At 37.8% G+C, this 22,410-nt stretch overlaps 1 protein-coding gene across 1 annotated transcript; it reads right to left on the reverse strand.

Moving 5' to 3' along the window:
- Positions 1 to 13,845: 13,845 nt before the first annotated feature.
- LOC127979256 (homeobox protein XHOX-3-like) lies at positions 13,846 to 18,259 on the reverse strand. Its single transcript, XM_052584580.1, has 3 exons — positions 16,999 to 18,259; positions 15,884 to 16,116; positions 13,846 to 15,549 (listed from the first exon to the last, which is right to left on the reverse strand). Exons 1-3 carry the CDS (start codon positions 17,489 to 17,491, stop codon positions 15,013 to 15,015), a joined length of 1,263 nt encoding a protein of 420 aa, XP_052440540.1. The 5' UTR covers positions 17,492 to 18,259; the 3' UTR covers positions 13,846 to 15,012.
- Positions 18,260 to 22,410: the final 4,151 nt, after the last annotated feature.

Consider the following 22,410-nt stretch of genomic DNA (forward strand, 5'->3'; position numbering starts at 1 on the left):
TCAGTACATGATCACCATCACCTGGAGTCTTAATTCCCTGCACCTGTCACCGCTAATCAAGCTCCCTATCCTAGCATTCTTCTCAATGTCACATTGTCTGGTCATACAGTTGGCTAAGCTAGCCTTACCTGGGAATTTGTTTTCCCTTCCTCCCTTCCTCCCTCCCTTCCTTCCTCTTCTCCTTTTCTCTTCTCTGCCAGTGTTCTGCTCCCCTTTCTTCTCAGCTCCATCATCTCCACCCTCCACCGTTCCCCTGGTATACCCTGGAAAGGAAATAGGACTGTTTTACTCAGAAAAAGCCCTGCTTACTCTTGTTTCTTCCCGAACTCTCATCTGGACTCTTTGTCTTTTTCTCCTATCTGCCTGTGTTCAAATAAAATAAACCTGCTTTTGTTTGCGATTACCACTGTGTCCCTTTGTATATCTGCTGACAGGATGCATTAAATATGACAGTAAAGCATCTGCAATTCTTCAAAAGATTTTTATTTAGAATCAATGCAAGAATCCTGAATGGAAATCAGTTCAACAAAAAATAAGCACCTCGCTTTTTTTTTTCCTCAGCAGTGATAATATTTAAGGTTTCTTGTGCATCTGAGAATGATTTCTGAAAGATCATTTGACACTGAAGAAAGCTTTGATGTAACACAAATTTATATAAAATATAAATAAAAAAATATATATAATATAAATATAAAATCTATTAATGTAGCTAAATTTAAGTTATTTTACTGTAAATTAAAATAAATGTAAATAAATATAGATTTGTAAGATACTCTTTTTTTTTAAACCATAAGAAAAAAAACTTGCCAACCCAAACTTCTGAACTGTTCATACATGTATTTCACAGTTGCAAGTATTGTAAAGAGTAAGTTTCAGGCTAGCTGTGAGAAACTTGTCACTTGTGCTTTTGTGCTATTGCAATAGTCATTAAATGTTACTATCTTTCAGCTTGCACACTATGCAGTGTAGTTTTCTGTGATGCACTCATTGAACATTTGTTGTTGCAAATTAGGCTAAATATGTAACATTATCTAGCTAGCAAACATAAATTGCAGGAATTACTTGTATTAGTCGTTGATGCATCATTGGTTTAAAATGATAAACAATCACTAATATTTTGATGTAATGTTTTATGTTTGCTCAATGTGTACATTGTGGTAAAATAATTTATATATCATTTTTAATTTATAACTAAGATTTATTTCTAATTCATTTACAACAATTAGTCGTTTTTTAAATATATATATATATATAAAAAATAAATAAAAACTGGTGCCAGATGGATGTTTTGTGTTCTGATGTAATGGACTTTTTCAATGAGCACTCACACATTTCAGAATAACGCCCTCCCCACGTTTTTGGGAGTCTGTGCATTTAAATTACAGACTATACAGACTATTAAAACTGTATTTATTTTATTATAATATCTGATTGTAGAAAGTGTATACTTGTATCTCACCTGATCAGTTTAGAACTAATAGAGTCTCCTTTTTAAAAAACAACAACAAGAGAGCTTGGTTAGCATTTAAAGAATGTACAAAGAGAGTATACTTAAACAGTATCCCACAGCAAGCCTGTCAGTAATGTATAGATGGGAAACAATTGCAGATTAACCATTGCATTTAGGAATCGCTGATTAATGGTTAAAAAAAAGCAGATGAAAAATAGAGAGAAAGCAGAACGAAAGAGTATGAGACACTGTGCACCACTGGGAGTCTGCGGTTTTATCTCATTACGTTCCTGTTGCTCAGCCCTTTAAAAGTGCTTAAGATGATTAAGTGTGTGAGAGGCACTAGATTAGCCAATTAGTCACATCCCACGACATATCTGCATATGTACTCATGTTGTGCAGTGGGAGGTCCCTCTCTGTCTTCTTGTATATGTGTGTGTGTTATGGGGTCAGGTAGAAAGGCCTACACTAATTGCCCTTTCCCCAGTGAGTGTATATGTATGTAGACTCATTTAGATTCCTCTGTGGTGAGCCCTCAGTTCATTCCACTGTGTTCATTATCATACTCTAATAACTAGAACTGCGGCTTTTACAGAGAGAGAGATGCATGCCTAAGTGCCCTAGGGGTAGGAGGTGGGGAGGGATGTTCAAGCTAGTGAATCAAGGGCCCTTGATTCATTTCCAGTGTCTTGAAAGGGCAATCTGTAATTTCAGACACTGCATCACTTGGTGCTACCCGGTGCGTCTTGTGTTTGGAAACACAGCGGTGGTATCTCTAAAGACATGTACATGCAATATGATATAGTATAATAAAAAATGAAATAATAATACAATATAGTATAATTCAAGCTAGTGCTGCAAGCTAAAGGCTGCAGCTACAGCAATCTACAAATAGCCAAAACAGATCTTCGACAGTCTGGCATTGCTAATTTTTTCATGCTCTTTCATACACTAGTGCTCAAATCAATAGGAAGATGTTTTTCTTTTCTTTTAATTTGCTGTATTATAAATGTGTTGTGCCTTTCCTGAGCATTTTTTGTTCTGTGCCTGTGCTTGTTTTGTGCATTATGTGAATGTTTTCCCCTCTCTCTGTGTTGCTTCCTCTCTGTATGATGTCATGTATGAGTAATGAGCGACGGGCAGCGATATTCATCACCCGCTCCTGCACATGCTCGGAGGGTCTTCGTTATATTAATTACTCTTATTGGAAGAGTGATCATCGACCCAATCAGAATCCATCACGTGCTGGTTCCCGGGGTGATCAGAATCCATCGCCAGCCGGATCCCAAGATGATTGGCCTGGTAAATGATGACAGTAGTGTACAGCTGATGGCACACTGTACCCCACGGGGCGTTTCTTGTACATTTATTTATGTTAGCACAGGCTAGGCTAACAGCAGTGTGCTGCTCACCAGTAGACCTCGGCCAAATTCAAGTCCAACTCATCTTAGCACAGGTTAATAAAAAATTTCCCAGTGCTTTTGTGTCGAAGTATCAATTTTTTTGGGGGGTTTTGTGCAGCTGTGTACCTACTTGGACCTTCAGAGGCAAACATCTGATGCTAAAATGCTCTCATTTGTTGATATTGCATTTTTCAGGTCATATTTTACATTGTTGTTTCAGTTGTAGTACCCTAGTGGCCTCTATTTTTCTTTCTGATAACATTTACTTCATTTTTTATTTTCCTCTTTATGTTTCAAAATTTTATTTGACAGCCACTAAACTCAGCTTCAGGGTTTGTTTGGCAACGCTAATTGGGTTGGATGAACCAGGGCAATCAAGTTGTATAAATTAGGCAATATAACAACGTAATCAATACACCGAAGCATGCCACTTTAACAGCGGAGTTCACATTTTGGAGATAAAGCTCTTAAAGCCATCATGCCGTAATGAAAGAACAACTGTTTCCAATACCTCTGCTGCTGCACTTGATGTTTGCTTCATGGTCAATTGACTTGGCCGTTCATCCATGCCTCTGTTAATTGAACGAAGGCGAGAGTTAGAGAGACTGAGAAAGGGAGTTGGTGTAGAAAAATATGTGCAAGAGAGAGAAAGCGATTTAGCACTAAAGCACCATTGATTAGCTGTTCAGCTTTGCAGTGGTTCTCGGCCAACTCGGCCTCATCACAGCAACACAAACACATAAACACCCTTAATTGGCTCATTTAGAGATGGGAGGAGCCTGTGGATAATGGACCTGGGGATTAGCCACTGTTCTTTAGCATAGATAACCAATGAAAAGCTGGTAACTATATATATGCGCGTTGCATGTTTGCCTCTGTACAAAAGCAGTAGCAAGTTTGCGTGTTTCGAATAACAGCGAGAAAATATACAGGGGATAAAGATGGCCACAGTGTATTCTTTCCCCTGTTCTCTCTACCTTTTCCCACAGTTCCAATCATTCATCACCCCATCATGCCCTCTCGATGGGGTGGAACTGGCCGGGGGCTTCTGGGATGCGATGCTGGACAGGGAATGATGGGATAGCATAGTCGCCATGTCATCCCTAATCCGACGCTCTCATCCACAGAGCTAAATCTTCATCTATCAGCGAGACCCTGTGCCATTAAAGCTGCTGCACACACTTACACATACACACATACAGCTCAGTGGAGCATTGGGCTGGGCAGATGGAGTAAATATAGATAGAATTGGTTTGATTGGAATAGAAAAGGCCAGTGAGTTCCTGTGTGGCTGTCAGAGGGTAAAGAGAATAGATGGACATGGGGGTGCACTCTCAGTGCCTTTTCTAAACACACACACACACACACACAGCATACACAAATATTCCCCAAATTTTGTTGGCACATAAACATTTTAATCCGAAAATCTGATCTCTTGTTATTATTAGCTCATTATCATCCTGAACAAACTGTTCACATTAACACACAACAGAAAATTATTGTGCATCTATACTTTTTTTTTAATCTGGTGCAAAAGTTCTATATCTGCAAATTATGACACATGAAGTGTAAATACTATGTCAGTAAAACACTTGGACACACTTGACTGATAGTATTTTTCTCGTGGCCTAAAAACCCTTATCATCTCAAGCCATTTTTTCTTTTTGGTGTTCACAAACCTGCCCCGTCCTGTCGCGGTAAGGTAATAGAGCTGATTGATTCTCTTTTCTACAGAAGAAAGTAACATGATATCGTCCTGTTGGAGTTTAAGTACCGATGAGTTACTCTGACAAAGAACTCTGAGAAAGTTACGTTACAAGCTGCCAAGGGCCGTACTGTTTTTGAGTACTAAAGCATGCAGCTCTTCTTCATAAGGTTAGCAAAGAGTGCCTTACGTTTTATTTTTTAAACGCTCCTTGATCATACCAGTTTGAGCAGCTTCTTTCAAGGTGGACTGAGAAAGGCTTTGCAAAAAGGTTGTAATGGAAGTACTGGGGTAAAGCCAGTTTATTGAACTTGTCAGTAAACCCACATTCTGTGTGTAGCTTATGCTGTTACTCATTTTACATGAAAAAAGCTTGTTAACATAGAGGTTTTAAATACACAGCAGCATAAAAACAAAAAAGCATGTTGTGTGCAAAAAAAGAGACAAACATCTAACACTGTAAGTGGGAAAATATGAGTTATGACAGTTAAAAAAGACAGAAATCTTAAATTCCTACATCCCAACATTTCAAATTCAGACAGTTTTAAGGCGGTTGCACTCCACCATTTTATCCAATTTTATCTCAATTATATAAAGTACAAAAATCTTTTCTGTGATCCCTGACATAGTTCCAAATGTCTGTTACTGTAAAAGCTGAGTAGCATGTTATACTCCAGTGTTGTTTAACTATATATATGAAATAAAAGAAAGCAACTTTTTGTTAGTTAAAATAAGCTTTTTAAACTTAATTTCCTGATTACACACACACACACACACACACACACACACACATACAAAAACATACATAAACTTACGCAACGTGGTTTAAGGTTTTTTCTGCTTTGATATAAATCATTGGTTCCACATGTTATAGTATTTATTATTATAAGTCCAGTGTTGCATATTCTAAGCAGACATGGCAACACTGATACACACACACAGTTTCCAGTTTAATGGAGGAGCACCTTGAGGCTCTGTCTATCCTCTAAAGCTCATTGATTCTGTCAAGCTTCAGATGGAGAGGAGTCCATTCACCCATCTCTCTCTTTTTCTTCCCCCTCCTGCTTTTACCTCCCCAACATGCACTTTTCCCCTCTACATCCCCATGCATCCATTCCTTCTCCATCTCTCTCCTCTATTATTCCCCTTTTCACTCCCTCTCACTCACTTAAAATCAATATTGATTATTATCTTTTAAGAGTCATGTCTAGTCTGCAGCACAGAGAGAAGGGAGGCAGCATAGCTGTATTTTATTTCACATCATCATCATCATCATTTCTACTGTGTAGGAGTTACTACTTATCAGTGAGCATAAATTGCAAGAGGAGAGAAGAAAAGAAGGATGCGAGGGAAATGAGAAGGAGGAAGAGAAGAAGACACACACACACACACACACACACACACAAGGACAGCCCATATTGATTGCTTTTATGAAGTGAGAAGAGGAGAAGTGTGTATGTGTTCAAATTACAGAGCAACTTTATATGTTAAGTTTTCATTTTAGGCTTATTGCATTTAAATCTCATTTTCAAATGCTTGACCAGAATTGTAGTACATATTAATGTTGCCCAGAGAATGCGCTCTTTGAATTTGTTTTAACTTTAGGGTGTGTGTGTGTGTGTGTGTGTGTCCTTTCATGGTCGGTGCTCCATCACACTGTTTCTGATTGGTCCATGATTACTATTGACACTCTGATGATGGACATGAATAAAAGTGACTGTGATGAGATAAGACTTTTACAGGGCTATCTCTCACCCACCTTTATCACCCAGACTGTGTATGTGTGTGAGTTTTGGACAGGGCATTCTTAGAACAGGGAATGAGAATAAAGTAAACTGGTAAAAGAAAGAGAGATGGGAGCTCATATTCAGTACTTTTTTTTTCAACTGTCGCTGATAAATCTGGTGCAGTTGACACTTTCAAAATCCGCAAAATCCGTCAAAGTAGAAGTTAGCCATTAATGCCCATATATCTTATTGGTTAAAGTATTTCTTGCTGCCATTTATGAATTTTGTGCATGTAAGGGAACTGTAAATCATCTTGCGGTATGCGGTTTGAGTACTTGTCTGTAAAACTGACCCTGGATGTATTATTTGAAAAGGGGATGATCTTGCAGTTTGTGAAACAACATTTTCCAGTAGGCGAAAGATACACAGGAGAGAGAGAGAGAGAGAGAGAGAGAGAGAGAGAGAGAGAGAGAGTAAAACAGAGAGAAACTCAAGAGGTCAACTGATTGTAAGAGAGACCCATAAAAGTTCCATTAACCTGTTCAGAGTTAAGAGCTTGTTCAGCTTAGCTACAGACAACTAGCACAAACAGAACATCACCATAAAAACCAAACACACATACAGGTTATACTCAGAACCCTTCTATCCTTAACATACTTTATCTGGCTGAGCTTAAAGCTGTGCATTTCCTTTGAATGAGTCACAACACAGAGACGCCAGTGTGTGTGTGTGTGTGTGTGTGCATGATTTAATGTGCTTGACTCCCACACTCAAAGTGAGTGGCTCAAACACAAACAGTGAGTTATCTTTAAAGTTCTCCATTAAAGATGGAAATATCAGATCCACCCCTTCACTTCCATCCCTTGTTCTTTCATCCCTTCAATCCTGTTCTTCCCCTTTTCAAAAAAATCTATACTTATTCCATTGGAGCCAAAGTTGCGTAACATGTACATGTACAGAGGCCTTTTTTTGGTGTTTTATACAAGTTATTTTTTGTGTTTAACTCTTTCAATCAGTAACGGAAGATCATTTACAGTTAATATTCTTCCAAAGTGTCACTGAAATAACATGCATGTATGACATGTGAGTCTTGTCATTGTCACAGAAATAAACGTTATCATCATGCTGCTATTGAATGAATGCTGCTTAATTCCTGTATTTTCTTGAATTTCGCAAACAGAATTCCAGTTTAATATGTAGAATTAAAATAAATTCAACCTGAACAAAATGACATCATTTTTAAATAGGAAAGCATAGATTGAACAAGAAGATGTTTTGAAGAACCAAACAGTTGTTGGTCCCGTAGTAGGGAAAGTAATGCTATGGAAGTCAGTGGAGACCATCATCAGTATTCTTTCGATATATGTTCATCATAACCAAAGGATTAAAGACTCCAGATACAAATAAACATCTTACTTTTGGTTCAGCATAAGAAGGAAAATTATATATGTTTGGAATGACATGAGGGTGAGTAAATCATGACAAAATTGGGGTGAACTATTCCTTAAATACAGTCTAATAAAAGCTTTAGCAAGCAGCTTAGCCACTGAACATAGCTCATGTCTTGAATCTTTAACAGCAGCTAGCGTGTAGAGGGGGAAAACCAGGACACCCCTGTCATGCGCCAATGATTCTCCTGTCAGTGTGCGCCTTGTCCTGTTGTCTTCTGGGGGTTGGGGGTTGGAGCATATCGGACACAAGTAAAAAGGCCAGAGAGCTGTAATGAAAACACATCACTTGTTCCCAGGGCTACACTATCACACGCATACAGTTCTTGCATGCACACTTCTACTTGTATTACATTCACCAGCAACATTCACCTCTCATCATCCGTTCTGAAAACTTAGGTGGAATATTTCTCTTTATTAGCAAATGTCGATCGAGTTTAAATGCTGTTCAGAGTATTTGTGTTTGAGAACATTCTTGAACTGTACATTTCTGTAGCGTATATGTCGATATGCCTACGTTGTTTTGATATTTGACAATTTTATAGATTTCTTCTCTGATAAAGGACTGAGAAAAAGATGGGAAAACTCAGGATTTGGCATGGTTGCCATGCAGCTCGACGGCGTGGTTGCCGAGTAATAAAGTGTAGGACTGTAAAATAAAACGAGGTGTGGAGAGAGCTGGAGAGCACTGCAGAGCCATTGGCTCCCTGAGTCACCATAAAACAATAACTATTTCCCATAAAACAAAGTGCTTATTAAATTATTTTAAAAAATATTGCATGATTTGGGCCCACTGAGCTGAGCTCTTATAGCTGCATGAGAAGATAGAAAATAAATAGATTTATTGTCACTTACCATTGTATAGTAATGTAAACACATTAAATTAAGATATACATATTTTGTGATTACAATACAGTTGTTGTAGGTACAATCTTTCCAAACCCGTAATGGAAAATTTAACAGATAGAAGTAATTTTATGAATAAAATATAATATAATAAACTGAATTGTCAAATTTGCAATACAAAAATGGATAGTTTAGAAACAATACCAAATACAAATCTGATTATAATTTATACATTTGGTAAATTACATATTGAAAAGAGAGCACAAGATCGGTTTGTCTCAAGTCAGATGGATATTGGAGCTGTACTATTGCTGTAATAGACATTCATGGTCACACAATGTAATTTATTTGCGTTCGCAGACTAGTGGAGAGACATAATAAAGGGGGGGATTTACTATCTGAAAAAACAGACAACCATGACCTTGACTATTGATTTTATATTGTTGATGGCACCAAATGATTTCCGTGGTTGTTTTAAATATGTCCTCAAATAAAATGGGTTTATTTTAATGGAAATATTTGACTATTTCTCTCTTCATAATTATTAATGACTTAACCAGTGTGCTCTTACGAGTCCAATTTATCCAAATAACAGTTTTAAAGCATCTTAATCATATTCCCCGTGTGAAGTGTATTTAGACTTCCTCGACACAGTAGTCACCAAGGTTGTACTGTTCATGTGTATGTATTTTCTTATAAAAATCAAGGTTGAAATATTGTTATTGCTTATGTAGCCATTTTACACAAATAGCAATTTGTTTCAGTCTTTTACTTGTAACAGGGTGTAGAGCCAAATGATAAACTAATAGTCAACACATAAAGGTTATCCCTTCTTACTTAAGTGAGTGGAAAATGTGAAAAAATCCAAGGCTCATCATAAGTTAATATACAGTGTGAGATTTAGAGGCTAACCTGTATTATTAAGCACAGAGGCATTATAAGCTTCTGTAGTTTAAACAGCAGAGTATAGTGCTGAAGCAATGTGTAATGATTCTCTGGGAATGCAAGAAATAATAAATGTATACCTTAAATGCAATGTAAAGCATCTTTCGTAATAGAGTCTATATATAATGCATGAATGTAAAATATTTGCAAAAGTATTTTAATTTGGATTCCCTCCATTATCTAAAGAGTTTGTTTTGGCATTTGATAACCATAAAATGTTTTCTCTGATCACTCAGGTATACCTCTGGATTCAGAAGTACATTCAGAAAAGCATGTTGGAATATGAAATGAACAGAGGAAGCACAAAAGTTGTATCTTCTCCTTCCTGAGACAACATTTTTAAGGTATGCTCATAATTTGTTTTTGTGGATTTTAATAGCAACCTCCTTAGCAATGATCCTATGGTCCATGTTGCACCCTAACCAGTAGAGTCTGGCTGCATCTCAGCTCCGAGCATTGACCAGGTTAAACACATTGCTTGGCCTCTGTCTCTCTCTCTCTCTCTCACTGGTAAATGAAGAATGTGGGGGCATCGACCGGCCACTCTTCTGATATGTGAATCCATCAGTATAGCCGATGAAGAGCTACATAGAGCTACTATTACTGCTGCAGCTGCTGAAGAGGGCCACAGTAGATCTATATAGAACAAGACAGAAAGAGAGATAGAATTAGAGAGAGAGAGAGAGAGAGAGAGAGAGAGAGAGAGAGGGGAGAATAATTCTACCAGAGGTTTATAGCTAGAAATTATTTATGGCTCTCTGTGGTGTAATTGACCATACATCCTTAAGTGTACATTGATGGCCGTGAACAAAACACTGAACAATAGTGTTCCAATACAGCTCTGAATATAGAATTTTACTGCGTACATGACACCAATATGACTTTATTCTAAACTCTAAAGATTCCCAAAACACATACAACAGCGTAACAGTATGTTGTCATTCAGATTTATAGTAAGTCATTCGGATGTATAGTATCCTTCTGCAAATAAATAAAAATTTCCATTTAGTGTTCAGCCTTAAAAACATTGCTCACTGTTGAAATTTATGCTGAAAGTCATGACAGATTTTGATGGATGTTATGTTGTACAGTATCTAGTGTCTTTTCTCCTTCGGTTCTCTTTCATTGAGAATCTACAACAAAATGTTTGTATACCTGCATGATTCTAGTTTTCATTTAAGGATGCTGTAAGATAAAAGTTTTTTAAGTCTGATTCTGTAGTGCCCAGGCAATGCACAATTTTGAGATCTATGCCTGTTTTGCACATATAAATTTGGTCTTGGAGCCTCTACTAATATATAAAGCCACTGTTTTAAATTATTATTTTGGTACTCAGTAGGAATTGGGTCTGCATTCTGCAGAAAGGTTGATCTCCAGAGCAGGATTAAGCATGTGTTTTTATAATTATGTTAATTCATGTGGTTTAAAAGCCCACCTCAGCAGCATGGTTTTCTCAGTAGATCAATGTATGCTTTAGAGAAAATCCAATTACATTGCCTTGTCGCGCAAAGTGAAATATTTTTCATTCATTTATTTTGATGTACAACAGAATGATTGATTTTGGAATATGATATGTACCTCCGGTTTTATTAAGGCTTGCTGAGGAAAGGCTTAGGATATTAATGATAAACAAGTCCAATTTTACATGTTTCTATCCATATAATAAAAACATATTTTATTATGTTTCTAATCATGAACATACCATGACACTATTGTTTGAAATCTTATTTAGATTAATATTCAGATGTTAATTTGTAACTTCTACTGCCTCTTGTGTTTCTATACCAGTGTTTTGCTTGAGTTCTCTGAAATGATTAATGATGCGACCTTATGTAGGTAATTGATTGCTTTCGTACCAATAGAACAGATTCAAATATAAAGACAATAGGTTCTTTGGAGGACTGAATAGACAGCAGTGTACTGAAAGCTTAAATTCTGTGATATTTCTAAAATAAGCTATATTTGGACGTTGCATATATTTAGATTTCAAGACTATAGTAAAGCAGAAGGTTTGGAAAACTGTCAACCCATCTCTTACAGTGTGGTGCAGATTTGTTTAATATTCTTGAAGAAACATTTTAAATGATATTATTTTGAAAAAAAAAATTGTTTCATGTTTGAGGGTATTCTCAGCTATATAAGAAGATGAGAATTTGACTTAATGTGACTTAAAATATCAGAAAGAGAGATAGAATCTAAATATAATTTAAAATATAAGTTTATTACCCCAATCAAGACTGCTTTGGAGACAGAAACTTCCACCTTCACCTGTAATACATCGGAGGAGGAACCTTAATTTGCTAAGCAATGCTATAAGCCTAAACTAGAAGCCTGTCCACAGGCCCAAGTTGACTGCTTTGGCAAACAATGTAACAGAGAATAAACTGTGCTGAAAGAAATGCTATAAATGAAGACATGCTCTAAAATAACATATGCTAATAACTAAGACAGCTGATCAGTTCTATATCAAATAAAACGGCACACACCATGCGTTGTTCTCTCTTGGATAAATTACAAAGGGCATTTTTTGTTGGCTTGTCTGACGATACTGTTTTTTCAACTTGGACTCACCGACTCCAGTGCGTCGTGATAACGCTGATATGCGCCAGAAGAATGACTTTCACACACCCGATTGATTTAATGTGACCTCTACTTTTTTAATGCTGTTGAATGCCTATTTAACCAGATGAAGGCTCCGATTGTCCCGTACACTTGCGTATTAATTCCCCATTCATCATCATTAGGCAGTGAGCGGTCCATTCACGCTTCGCTCTGCCTGCTGTAAATTAGAACGTAAACAGGATTTTAAACAGTCGCCGCCTTGAGATGCATGTGCACTAACTGACAGATGCGCGGTGCCGCCCCAAAATGTCAAATCTCATTCTCACATTGTTTTTTTCACTGTTACTTTGTAATGTGGTCACGGTTACAAACATCTTTTTGGATCTCTAAGTGATGGACATACAACCTAAAATCAAAGAACAGATTAATCAGATGGCTGTAATATGATTCTGCTACTAGGCACTGAAAATAAACTAAATTAACTGACATGGATTTCTTTTTAACACACGTGCTTATTGGTACAGGTAAGCTGGCTTTGGGTACTCCGGTATCAAACAAGTTTACATTTCTTAGACGGTGGTGAACTATCAGCCCCATATGGTTTTTAGATTTTTCTTCTTTTTATTTTTAATTGTCAATTTTGTCGTTGGCCATTTCTTATAGGCTACTTTGGCCGTAGGTAATTTAATGTAACAACCAGACATAAATCCGCCTTTGAGTTAACTGCTCCGGTTTAAATGGCATATTATTCCAAACATATGCATTTTAATCAACTTGGTCACACTTACAAGAACAGCTTCTAATAAGGCCATCAATCTCACGCAACCAGGACCTTCTGGCTTGGGCTCGTGTGTGTGGGAGGAGGTGAATTATTTGGGCAGCGATCACTAGCAATTGTTGACATTTTGTTTGTAAAATAGAAGATGAAAAGAGCAATTAAAAATCAAAACACCTAGTTTCAATTAATCAAAAATATCTTAGTAAATATAAGCCTAGTTAAAACCGACTGAACATGATATAGCACGTGCACGGTTAATGGGAGAAACAAACAGTGAGATTATTATTTTCTGTTATTTTTTCCCAGCAAGTAGCTAGCTTTAATTGCAATATCTTATGTTAACTTGATCTAATTTTAATATTCTAGTTTGTGCTTCGGTGGTTCCACATGTGATGGTTAGACGTAATAGCCTATCCTGCCTTCTCTACTATGTCCAGAAAGCTTCAATTTGCCGCTCCAGGTGCCACAATTACGCGGACAACCCAGCTAATTAGCTGATTGGTTATGTGGAGGCATCATCGATCTTTTTTCCATTCCAATATCTCCAAAAGACATTTCATTCCAATCTTTCTATTAACAGCGCGGGAATATGGCGTCTGCTGGGTGCCCAGGGACTACTTAACAGCTCGTTCCGACCAAGAGGTCCAGTTATGTCCAAGTTATAAGATCATTTCAGTGTTTCAGAAGAAAATAATAGAGGCTCTATAAGAGATAAAAGTGACAACGCACTGTAAATTTAAAGCAATACATGGTGTCATGTTGAAGATTGCTGCTGTCATACTTTTATTCATTTTCGTTCTAAGATTCTTCACATCAGACTGATTTGTTGCTTGTTTGTCTTCCAGAAATCAAAGAAAGATGGATGTATAGAATAGATAGTGAACAGATTAAATTAATCTACACATTGTCGAGAAAATAGTTTAGGCTACAGTGTTTCATCACTAATAAGCGTAAAATCGTTTCAGTTTGTTGGAAGAATAAACGGTAGTACACTTTTCTTTTGAAATAGTTTATTATTAAATTGAATTCAATCAGAACACTGCTGACCCATTTTCGCACATTTTCCAAAACCTGAAATCAACCTATATAACTGAGCAGAGTAGGAATTAGCCTACGTAAACTGTACAATAATAATAAAAAAACTTGATGCAGCAGTTGAACTCAAAATACATAAATGTTAAAACATTGTGGTCAATAAATCAATAAATAATGCCACGTCTGATGATGTCCATAAATAGCGTCATTTAAGCTTGAGATATCATTTAACTTGTGTGTTTATTTGTATTTTGTGTCTCCGTGTGAAGGTGAAGCCAACAGCAAGGCCGGGAAGAGACGCTCCGGGATGGGGGTATTCAGCTGACGGTGTGCGGGTAAGACAGGCATCTCTGGCTTGCCCCAATTTGCCGCATGTGATTGTCCAATGGATCTCTAGCGCATGTTCTCCCGTCAAGCCAGCAAGCCTCGCATGGAGCTTCTTAATCCGCTCCCCTGGCGCCTTGTTACCGGTTTGGCAGACAAGTCTCTGATCGTGCAGCATTATCATTAATTCAACATTCAAAATTTCTCCCTTCCGAATACATCACTCCTTAATTTCCCTCGCATCTGCACATTTCGGTGTGCTACCGGGACCGGGTGTTCGCGGAGGAGGAATAATGAGCCAACCGTGCTCGGTTAACAAATCCCCTTGTTAAAAGGCTAGATGAAAAACATCGTTTTAATGTGAAATAAACTGCATGTGGGTCAATTTGTATGGGTATGAAAGAGTGTAAATTATGATAGATTTTTTGCGCTATCCTCCATCCTCCAGTCATTTTTTACAAATAAATGTGCTTGTCTCCTGTCCTCCTGTCACATTTTTGTTTATAGGGTGTGGTACTTAAAATGTGTTTGAGTTAATATTATATCTCTGTTATCAATATTTAATTTCTCCAAAGATTATTTAAAAGTCCGTGGCCTGACAGTGTATAAGTAGACTCCGTCTGCAAAACATATAGCTTCTTATTTGGAAAACATCCCCAGTTTCGAAACTTAACTAAAGCAGATTGCGAGCTGCTTTGAGTAGTTCATGCGATGACATATAAATACTGCCACAGTGTCCAAAGCTGATCCGGATAGTACCCAAAGAAACTGTAGCCTCCTGCTGTCTTCTTATCTGGTTAGTGGCACTTCCTCCCTCTGGTCCAAAGACACTGCAGATGATTTGCTGATGACTGCTGGCGAGAACGTGAGGAAGGCCTCAGTCCTGGTAGTGGGCGAACACGAGAAGTCTGGGTTGTTGGACCTATGTGGCAGCCCGTTTGACTGACTGGCAGCGTGACAGGCGAGGCAAGAGCATGGGCTTCCCCCGGGACCAAGCCCATGACCCGGGCTGGGGTACAGTGATGGGTGTCTGAAGGCGCACAGCAGCTCAGGACGCGGGTATGGATGTGATAGCACCCGAAAACTGTCCAGTGAGCGCAGAGGATTGGAGAATGGACCCCCGGTGGCAGAGGCTGAACCTGCAGACACACTGCTAAGTGGAGAATAATATGGTAGAGGAAGGTGAGATTGAAACGGATAGGGCAGGCTGCCGGTAGCTGCAGCATGGCTCATCATATAGGTGTAAAAGGCGGGGTCGGCAGGATGCGGCCAAGTCATAGCCAGCCTCTGTCTCTTGTCCTTCATGCGACGGTTCTGAAACCAAACCTGTAACCAAAAGTAGCAAAGTAGACATAAGGTAATTGTAATGGATGAGGCCTAGTGCATGTAGGCTCTAGCCAATTTCGATAAGCAATAAACCAAGAGAAATGGTTCCATAATTAAACCAAAACAGGTCAGAAATATTTGATAGAATTGTGTTTTATTGTAACTTCTTAAAATTCTCATCCATTGATGAGCCTGCTGGTATTGATTGATGGAGCAATCTTGGCGGGATTATTTTTATACCCATAGTAGCTCGATGGTAATCTGTCAGGCCACCTTTATAAAAATAAATATCTAAAAATGAATGTAAAATAGAATCTGAGGTATAGTCCATTACCTTTATTGTTGTTTCCGGTAAATTTAAGGCAGCTGCCAACTCGCACCTACGTGGCCTTGAGACGTAATTTTCCCGGTAAAACTCTTTCTCCAGTCGTGCTATCTGCTCCCTCGTGAATGCGGTTCGATACCTTCGCATCTGGTCAGAACCATAGTTGAGAGCACAAGGGCCTGAGCCCATCTTATTGTCCACACCGACATCTTTACCGTGGTTTGGCGAGCCCATTGCCAGTCCTTACAGAACAACAACAACAACAACAAAAAAACATGATTAGTGACATAACATTTTAGGGCATACATTGCAAGGTCACTGGTTACCGATGTATTATTATAGCGTTCATACTGTAGCCTATTGCTTGCAATTTTAATTCGATATATGGTTTTAATATTACTTAGATTTCGAACAAATAGCCAAAATATCTGGCGCAAAAAAAGAACAAGCTCAGAGATAGAGACAGCATCAGGGTCCATTGGAGAAAAGCTAATAAAACATGCTGCCTCAGTCTCTGATAATATTATTATAATTTCCAAACCAAATAACTTGGTAATTTGGTAAAACATTTAACTGAACTAATTTGCGTCTGGTGAAAATTATTTGAATCATTCCTTTGTTTATTTATGTATTAAGAATAGCAGAATAATTCATTTATTTTCATTTAAATAATACGTATAATTCTAAATAAGAAAACAAAAAGTTGTTAAGAACAGGTTCAGTTTTATGTTAACGTTAAATTCAAACTTATTCACAATGGACATTCTTAAACATTGTTTTAATAAGCCAGCAATTTCACACAAAACAAAAAAAAAAAAAAAAAAAAAAGGTTATTGAGATGTTGGATATTGGTGTAAGATGACTTGACAACTTGTTAAAGCCGGGACAACACCCCAGATCCATGGTGGCCTTGTAATTGACTCGTTAATTCAAAAAGCTTGCAATAACGTAACAGGAGCTGACAATCGAACGCTCTCACAAATAGTAGGATACACGGCAGATCGATTAAACGTGGTAATTTGGTCGTTTTTTTTCTCAATAATAAACTCAATTTAGAAACAGGAGAAGAAAATACGATTACATAAATACAAATAAAATATAATACCATGAGCCGCAGTTTTTACCTTGTCCACTCGGGTAATCCATGCTTTCTGGTGTACAGCTGACATCTATTTCCTCATAGAGGTCTGATTCCGCATCTGAGCTGCTGGCATCTTTGTTAGGGATGTCTGACAGGTCTCTATCCGGCGCGGAAGGCTTGCTAGCAAGTGACACATCTCCGTACTTTCCGCTACGTTGTCCCATTGTCGTGTCATCCACTAGGTTTTGCGAATAAGGCACGGGGCTGTTCTGGTTAATCGGTTTGTTCGGTAGCTTGCGCATGGGGTCTCCAGTAGCCTCTGTCGAATTAGAGCCAGTTTTGGCAGACAGTGTGCCGAACTGACCACCCTCGGAGCGCATCAGCATGTCCTTAGCGCTGTCCATAACCGTTAGACGAGAGCAGAGTGACAGATCTCCTGGAGCTTGGTAAGACAGTTTGGAGCAGCAAACGCAGACGAGAAGCTGTGCGATGTAAGCGCTCGAGAGTGCTGCACAAACTCTGGGAGGGCTAACCATTGCCCTCTCTCTCCTCACGCGCTGTCATTCTTAATAGGGCAGTCGTCATAATAGAAGGCTCAGTGACGCCACACGTCGATTTAGAGTGAATAAACAGCGGGAGATTATAGTCTAGCAGAGACTAGAGGTGCATTCAAGGCTATAACACAAAACATCACCAGCTAAATACTGCAAGCATGTAAGATGCACCAACTTTAACGATTTACACATTTAAGTTACAAAGATAATTCAACACTTTTTGGTTGAGTCATAGAAAGTGTTTGACTATTCATGTATTTTTTTTCACTGCTTGTTTACTTATTTTAACTGATCTTGAGACTCACAGCAGAGCCAATAATAACCAGAATGTCAGTATTATTTTTGCTTCACTGAACAGATGATTTGGTTAAATAATATTCTCACAAAAGAGAAGAAAAAATGTTTGAGGGCTTTTTTGATGGTTGAAAAAAAAATCTAATGTCCATTAACCAGGACAGTCAAGGTTTGAATAATGTGATAGAACGCAGATATGGTCAAACCCTATCTATTATCTCCCTGTCTTGAGCCCACTTGGATAAAAGGGAGTCATAATGGCAGCCTTTCGGAATATATTAGCACATGTTCTTCGCCGATCAACACAGTCAGCGCGCGTTGGAAGACGTCAGACTGAATGGGAATATTCCAAAGATGATGAGGGCTGTCTCTCCGCCAGCATACGTAATTTGAAGTGTACAAGTTCCAAATCCTTTCTTCTTTCAGCGCAGCGTCTCTGTCACGCTCTCTTCCCTTCGCTCTTTCTTCCGCTTTAACTCGATCTTCCAAAGTGGTGTCAAGTAAAGTGCAAAAAGGTCAGGTGCCCGTGACCAAGAGTAAGAATAACAGGCTATTTGACATTTAATTAGATTTGTTTGAGCCGCGCCAACAATGCACATAGGCTATATTCACCGCCTGCTGGCGGGAGGCAGCTGTCCAGTTTCATTTGCTGGAAAATGTTTCAATTAGAACTTTCCAGGATTCAAATGATTAGACTAGTCACAATTATTAGAGCACTTTAATTTCACAATACTAGCATATATTTACTTAATTCATACCGATATCAAATGAACCACAATTAAAGTAATAAAATAATGATGGAACAGATAAAATATTGATCTTCAAGTCGGCCCATCATTATTGTTTTTGTCTCGAATCCAATTTTACGTTGCTTTTAGCTTCGTGATATTCTTCATAAATACGTGTTTTCATTGTTTTCTTAATAACATTTATATTTGACTTTATGTATTATATCTAATTGTCCTTTTTTTTATCTAAGACATGTTTAGGCCTACATTTAGTTTAATGTTCATGTCTTACATGCTAGTTGAATGCATGGTAGCAGACTGAAATGGACAAAGTTCAAAATCCGGTTCAGTGTCTTGGTCATTGACAAAACCAACACTTTAATGATGGTAAGGCTTATGAGTTTCGGGCTCCAGGAGACGGGTCTATTGGGTATATCATAACATATGCAAAGATAACCTAGCGCATTGCTTGCTTTCAGGGAGGAGGCCGCTCCCTCCTCCGCTTTGATGTCGGAGTTCAGGCAGTAAAAATTCACAACAAGCTGTGATGAAGTTCAAAAGCTTTAAAGAATATAGCCTCGGGAGGTTTTAACTTAATATTACTTTTCAACCCAAATAGCTTTCATCGTTTTTGGTGGCGTAATATAGCCCGCTACAGCTGCGTGGCTTTTCCTTATAACCGCACTTAACAACACCGATGATGCACCACAGAGGCAGCAATAGGATCATAACCTACTGAGATGTAATTAGTTCGACTTCTTTATCTTAATTGCAAGCTAACCACGCTCCCTCTGAAAAACAAGAGACGTTTGCCGAAAATAAGGCCAAATGTTTTCATTAAAATTCAATAGTTTTAATTCGGCTACGATCATTAAGAGAGGCTCATTAAAATGCTAATGTAGCCTATTTTTTTGTACAGAAAGCAAGTGGTCAGAGAGAAAGCAGTCAGGTTAAGAGTTAATTAGTAGAGTATTTGTTTTAAGTTGTGATTTTAATTATTATTATTATATATTTTGTATGTGTGTGTGTGTGTGTGTGTGTGTTTTGCTGAAAACGGTTTTATCTTAAAGACCTATGCCCTACATCACTACCATCTTCTCATTTCTGATCAGTCTTCGTCCATGTTCTCCCTCTCTCGTTTAGCGTATGGGAAATCCGGGGACGTTTTTCAAGCGCTTCTAAACACAACCGCCTTGAGTGGATGGGACACGCATGTTGGAGAGTGACGTCAGACGCTCTATTTGTGTGGCCGTTGTGACACCATCATCAAAGCTGTCCTCGTGCGCCCTCGTCTGTTGGAAGAAATAAGAGCTCTCTCTCTCTCTCTCTCTCTCTCTCTCTCTCTCTCTCTCTGGTGTTCCTTGTTGACAAGGAAAAACCGTACATTAGTCTTCCAAAAACATTTGAGTCATAGCTACCAATAACGAGAACCTGTGAGATATCATAAAATAATATACTATTTGGAGTAAACTGATGATGCAACTAAAAATTAATGTTATAACAAATAAAATATGAGTAGGGCACAAAATGTAAAATAAAATGAGTGCAGAGTAGCTTCCCTGTAGCGCAAGTTAGTTACAGCACTAGCAACCCGCGTACTAGTTACAAAAATGCCTAAATCTAAACTAAATAGGAAGCTAGAACGAACAATTCATTTAAGGAATATGAAGTGTGTGCATGTAATTCTAATTAATTATTCATAGAAGGGGAAACTTAAAATGAATAATTTCATTGTGATGAGCATAACGTGTAATAAAGGAGACTGAGACTGAGTCTTATTATGACAGGAAGACATAGTACAATATTGCACAGCAGTGCTTGTTTAAAGGTTGTCAGATGTGCAGTGTATCTTTTAAAACATTCTCAGGATGTCCTGTCCCTGTGTTTTGTAGATTTTGTCAGAAAATGAAGTTATGACTTCTGTATTGATCACAATGTGGGGACAACTTTTCCGCTTGTGGCAGCCATGTTTTCATGTCCTTCTCTAGTTTTTTGTTTTAATTGTTTTAATTTGTTTATTCTCAGTTGTTTAGTCAGTGTGATGGGGTTAGATGTTAATGAAACATCAGGACTTATGATGTGTTTTAAATGTTTTCAGAATGTTATTAATTCCTTATTAACTAGATTTTTGCTTAGCTGTGGTTTTGTCATGTTTCTTGGTCTTTCGTGGACCCCTTTAACATGCAAAAAGATCATTATGTATTAATGCATCCATTTTTTCTATATAAAACTGCGCTAATACTTACTTTGAATTTCAATAAAGAGGTGCCGTCCAATCTTTAAGCTAATACAATGAGGAATAAAAGGTATAAACAAACCTAATTGAGTAAAATTGTTAATAAAGCTATTTTATTTTATTTGACTAAATCACTATGTTTGGGCTCACAAATGTGGACCCTCATTCACATTCCTTGCGTCTTATTTTGTGTACATTCCTACAGCGCCAATAAACCTTTTTGTGGGCGGTCCTTTCAGGCGTCCTTGAACTTTAAACATTCATTTGTAATTCTCTCCGGGAAAGCGCAGGCACATTTACTGCATCCTGTACATTTTGTACAGTCAAGTCTTTAAATTAAACTGACAAATTCGCTATATCGATGATTTTGTGGGCTAGACCCCTTGAATATATTCATTTCATATATTACTCCCAAACTGTATGCCGCTCCTTCCACAAACACCTGATAATATTCTTGCATTTTACAAGGGTTATTCTCCTCAGTTATCTATTAATAATGATACTCTGGTTCTGTAATTACGACTGGCTTTCTTGTCTGAAAGTTTTTTCTAGAACTTAAGAAATTTCAACACAAAGTTTCCTCTATGATAAACAGCATCTTAGCAAGTTGATATACGTTTACCATTTTATTTAGTATATTCCCAATTATTTTTCACTCACGAAGATTACTTAGCGATATCCATTTTGTCATTTGCATTCGCTTTCAGTGTGAAACAGGTGTACTATCACCTGTAGGCCTATTAACCAGTAATTCATTTAGTGGTGCAGACAAGCATCATATTTGGACTACTGAAAAAAAAATCAAAGTTTTTTGTTGAATACCGACAAATTATTTCACTTCAAGTGTCAAGTGCTTCCTCTTTGGTTAACAGGGTTGATTTAGGTGATCTTTTCTTTGTAAAATAGGATCACCAACTAAACTTGAGCTCTAGTTTATTGTGGTTTCTTACTGACAAATCTTTTTCCTTGTCAGGTCTAGTGGGCTTAAATAACATAATAGACTCATAAGATGTTGAGGTTTCCGTAATTCGGGTGTGAGGACAGATCATAGGGTAATTTTAGACCTATCATGCGCCGACTGTACCAGATCCGCCCATAGTGCTTACCAAACTTCCGCTAGATGTTTAACAGCTGAGCCCAACTTGAACTTGACCATGGCGAGCACAGAATGTCGTAGCCACCTCCCCATTTTAAATATTTCAGAGGGCGATTTTTCTTTGACCACTGTTAGCAGAAATGTGTATTTATTTAATAGCTTTGCCTACAATTCAAACAGAACTATTGCACAAAAGGTATACTGTGTAAAGAACAACTTCTACTACACGTCTGCAGTGATCCAGTGGCCAACTAAAGGACGCTTATCTTACTTAGCTAGTAGAATCAAATGTCAAAACGTGCACTTTGGTTCCATTTATACAAATATCCAGTCTTATTATATTTAGTAGCGCCAATTGTTATTAACTTTGTATTTAATAAATGCTTTTTTTATTCGTCCTTAACTCATGCACTAGCTAAGAAGTGTCTGTTTTAAATGCTGATCACTGCCTTCTTTGAATTGTTGGCTTCTTTACAGACTTTTTTTCATAAAAATTGACTAGGATTAGTCATTAAGGCTTCATCTTTAAACATCGCCATGATTTTCT

Source organism: Carassius gibelio, chromosome B19, assembly GCF_023724105.1.
Source record: "Carassius gibelio isolate Cgi1373 ecotype wild population from Czech Republic chromosome B19, carGib1.2-hapl.c, whole genome shotgun sequence".
In the NCBI taxonomy this organism is placed as follows: domain Eukaryota; kingdom Metazoa; phylum Chordata; class Actinopteri; order Cypriniformes; family Cyprinidae; genus Carassius; species Carassius gibelio.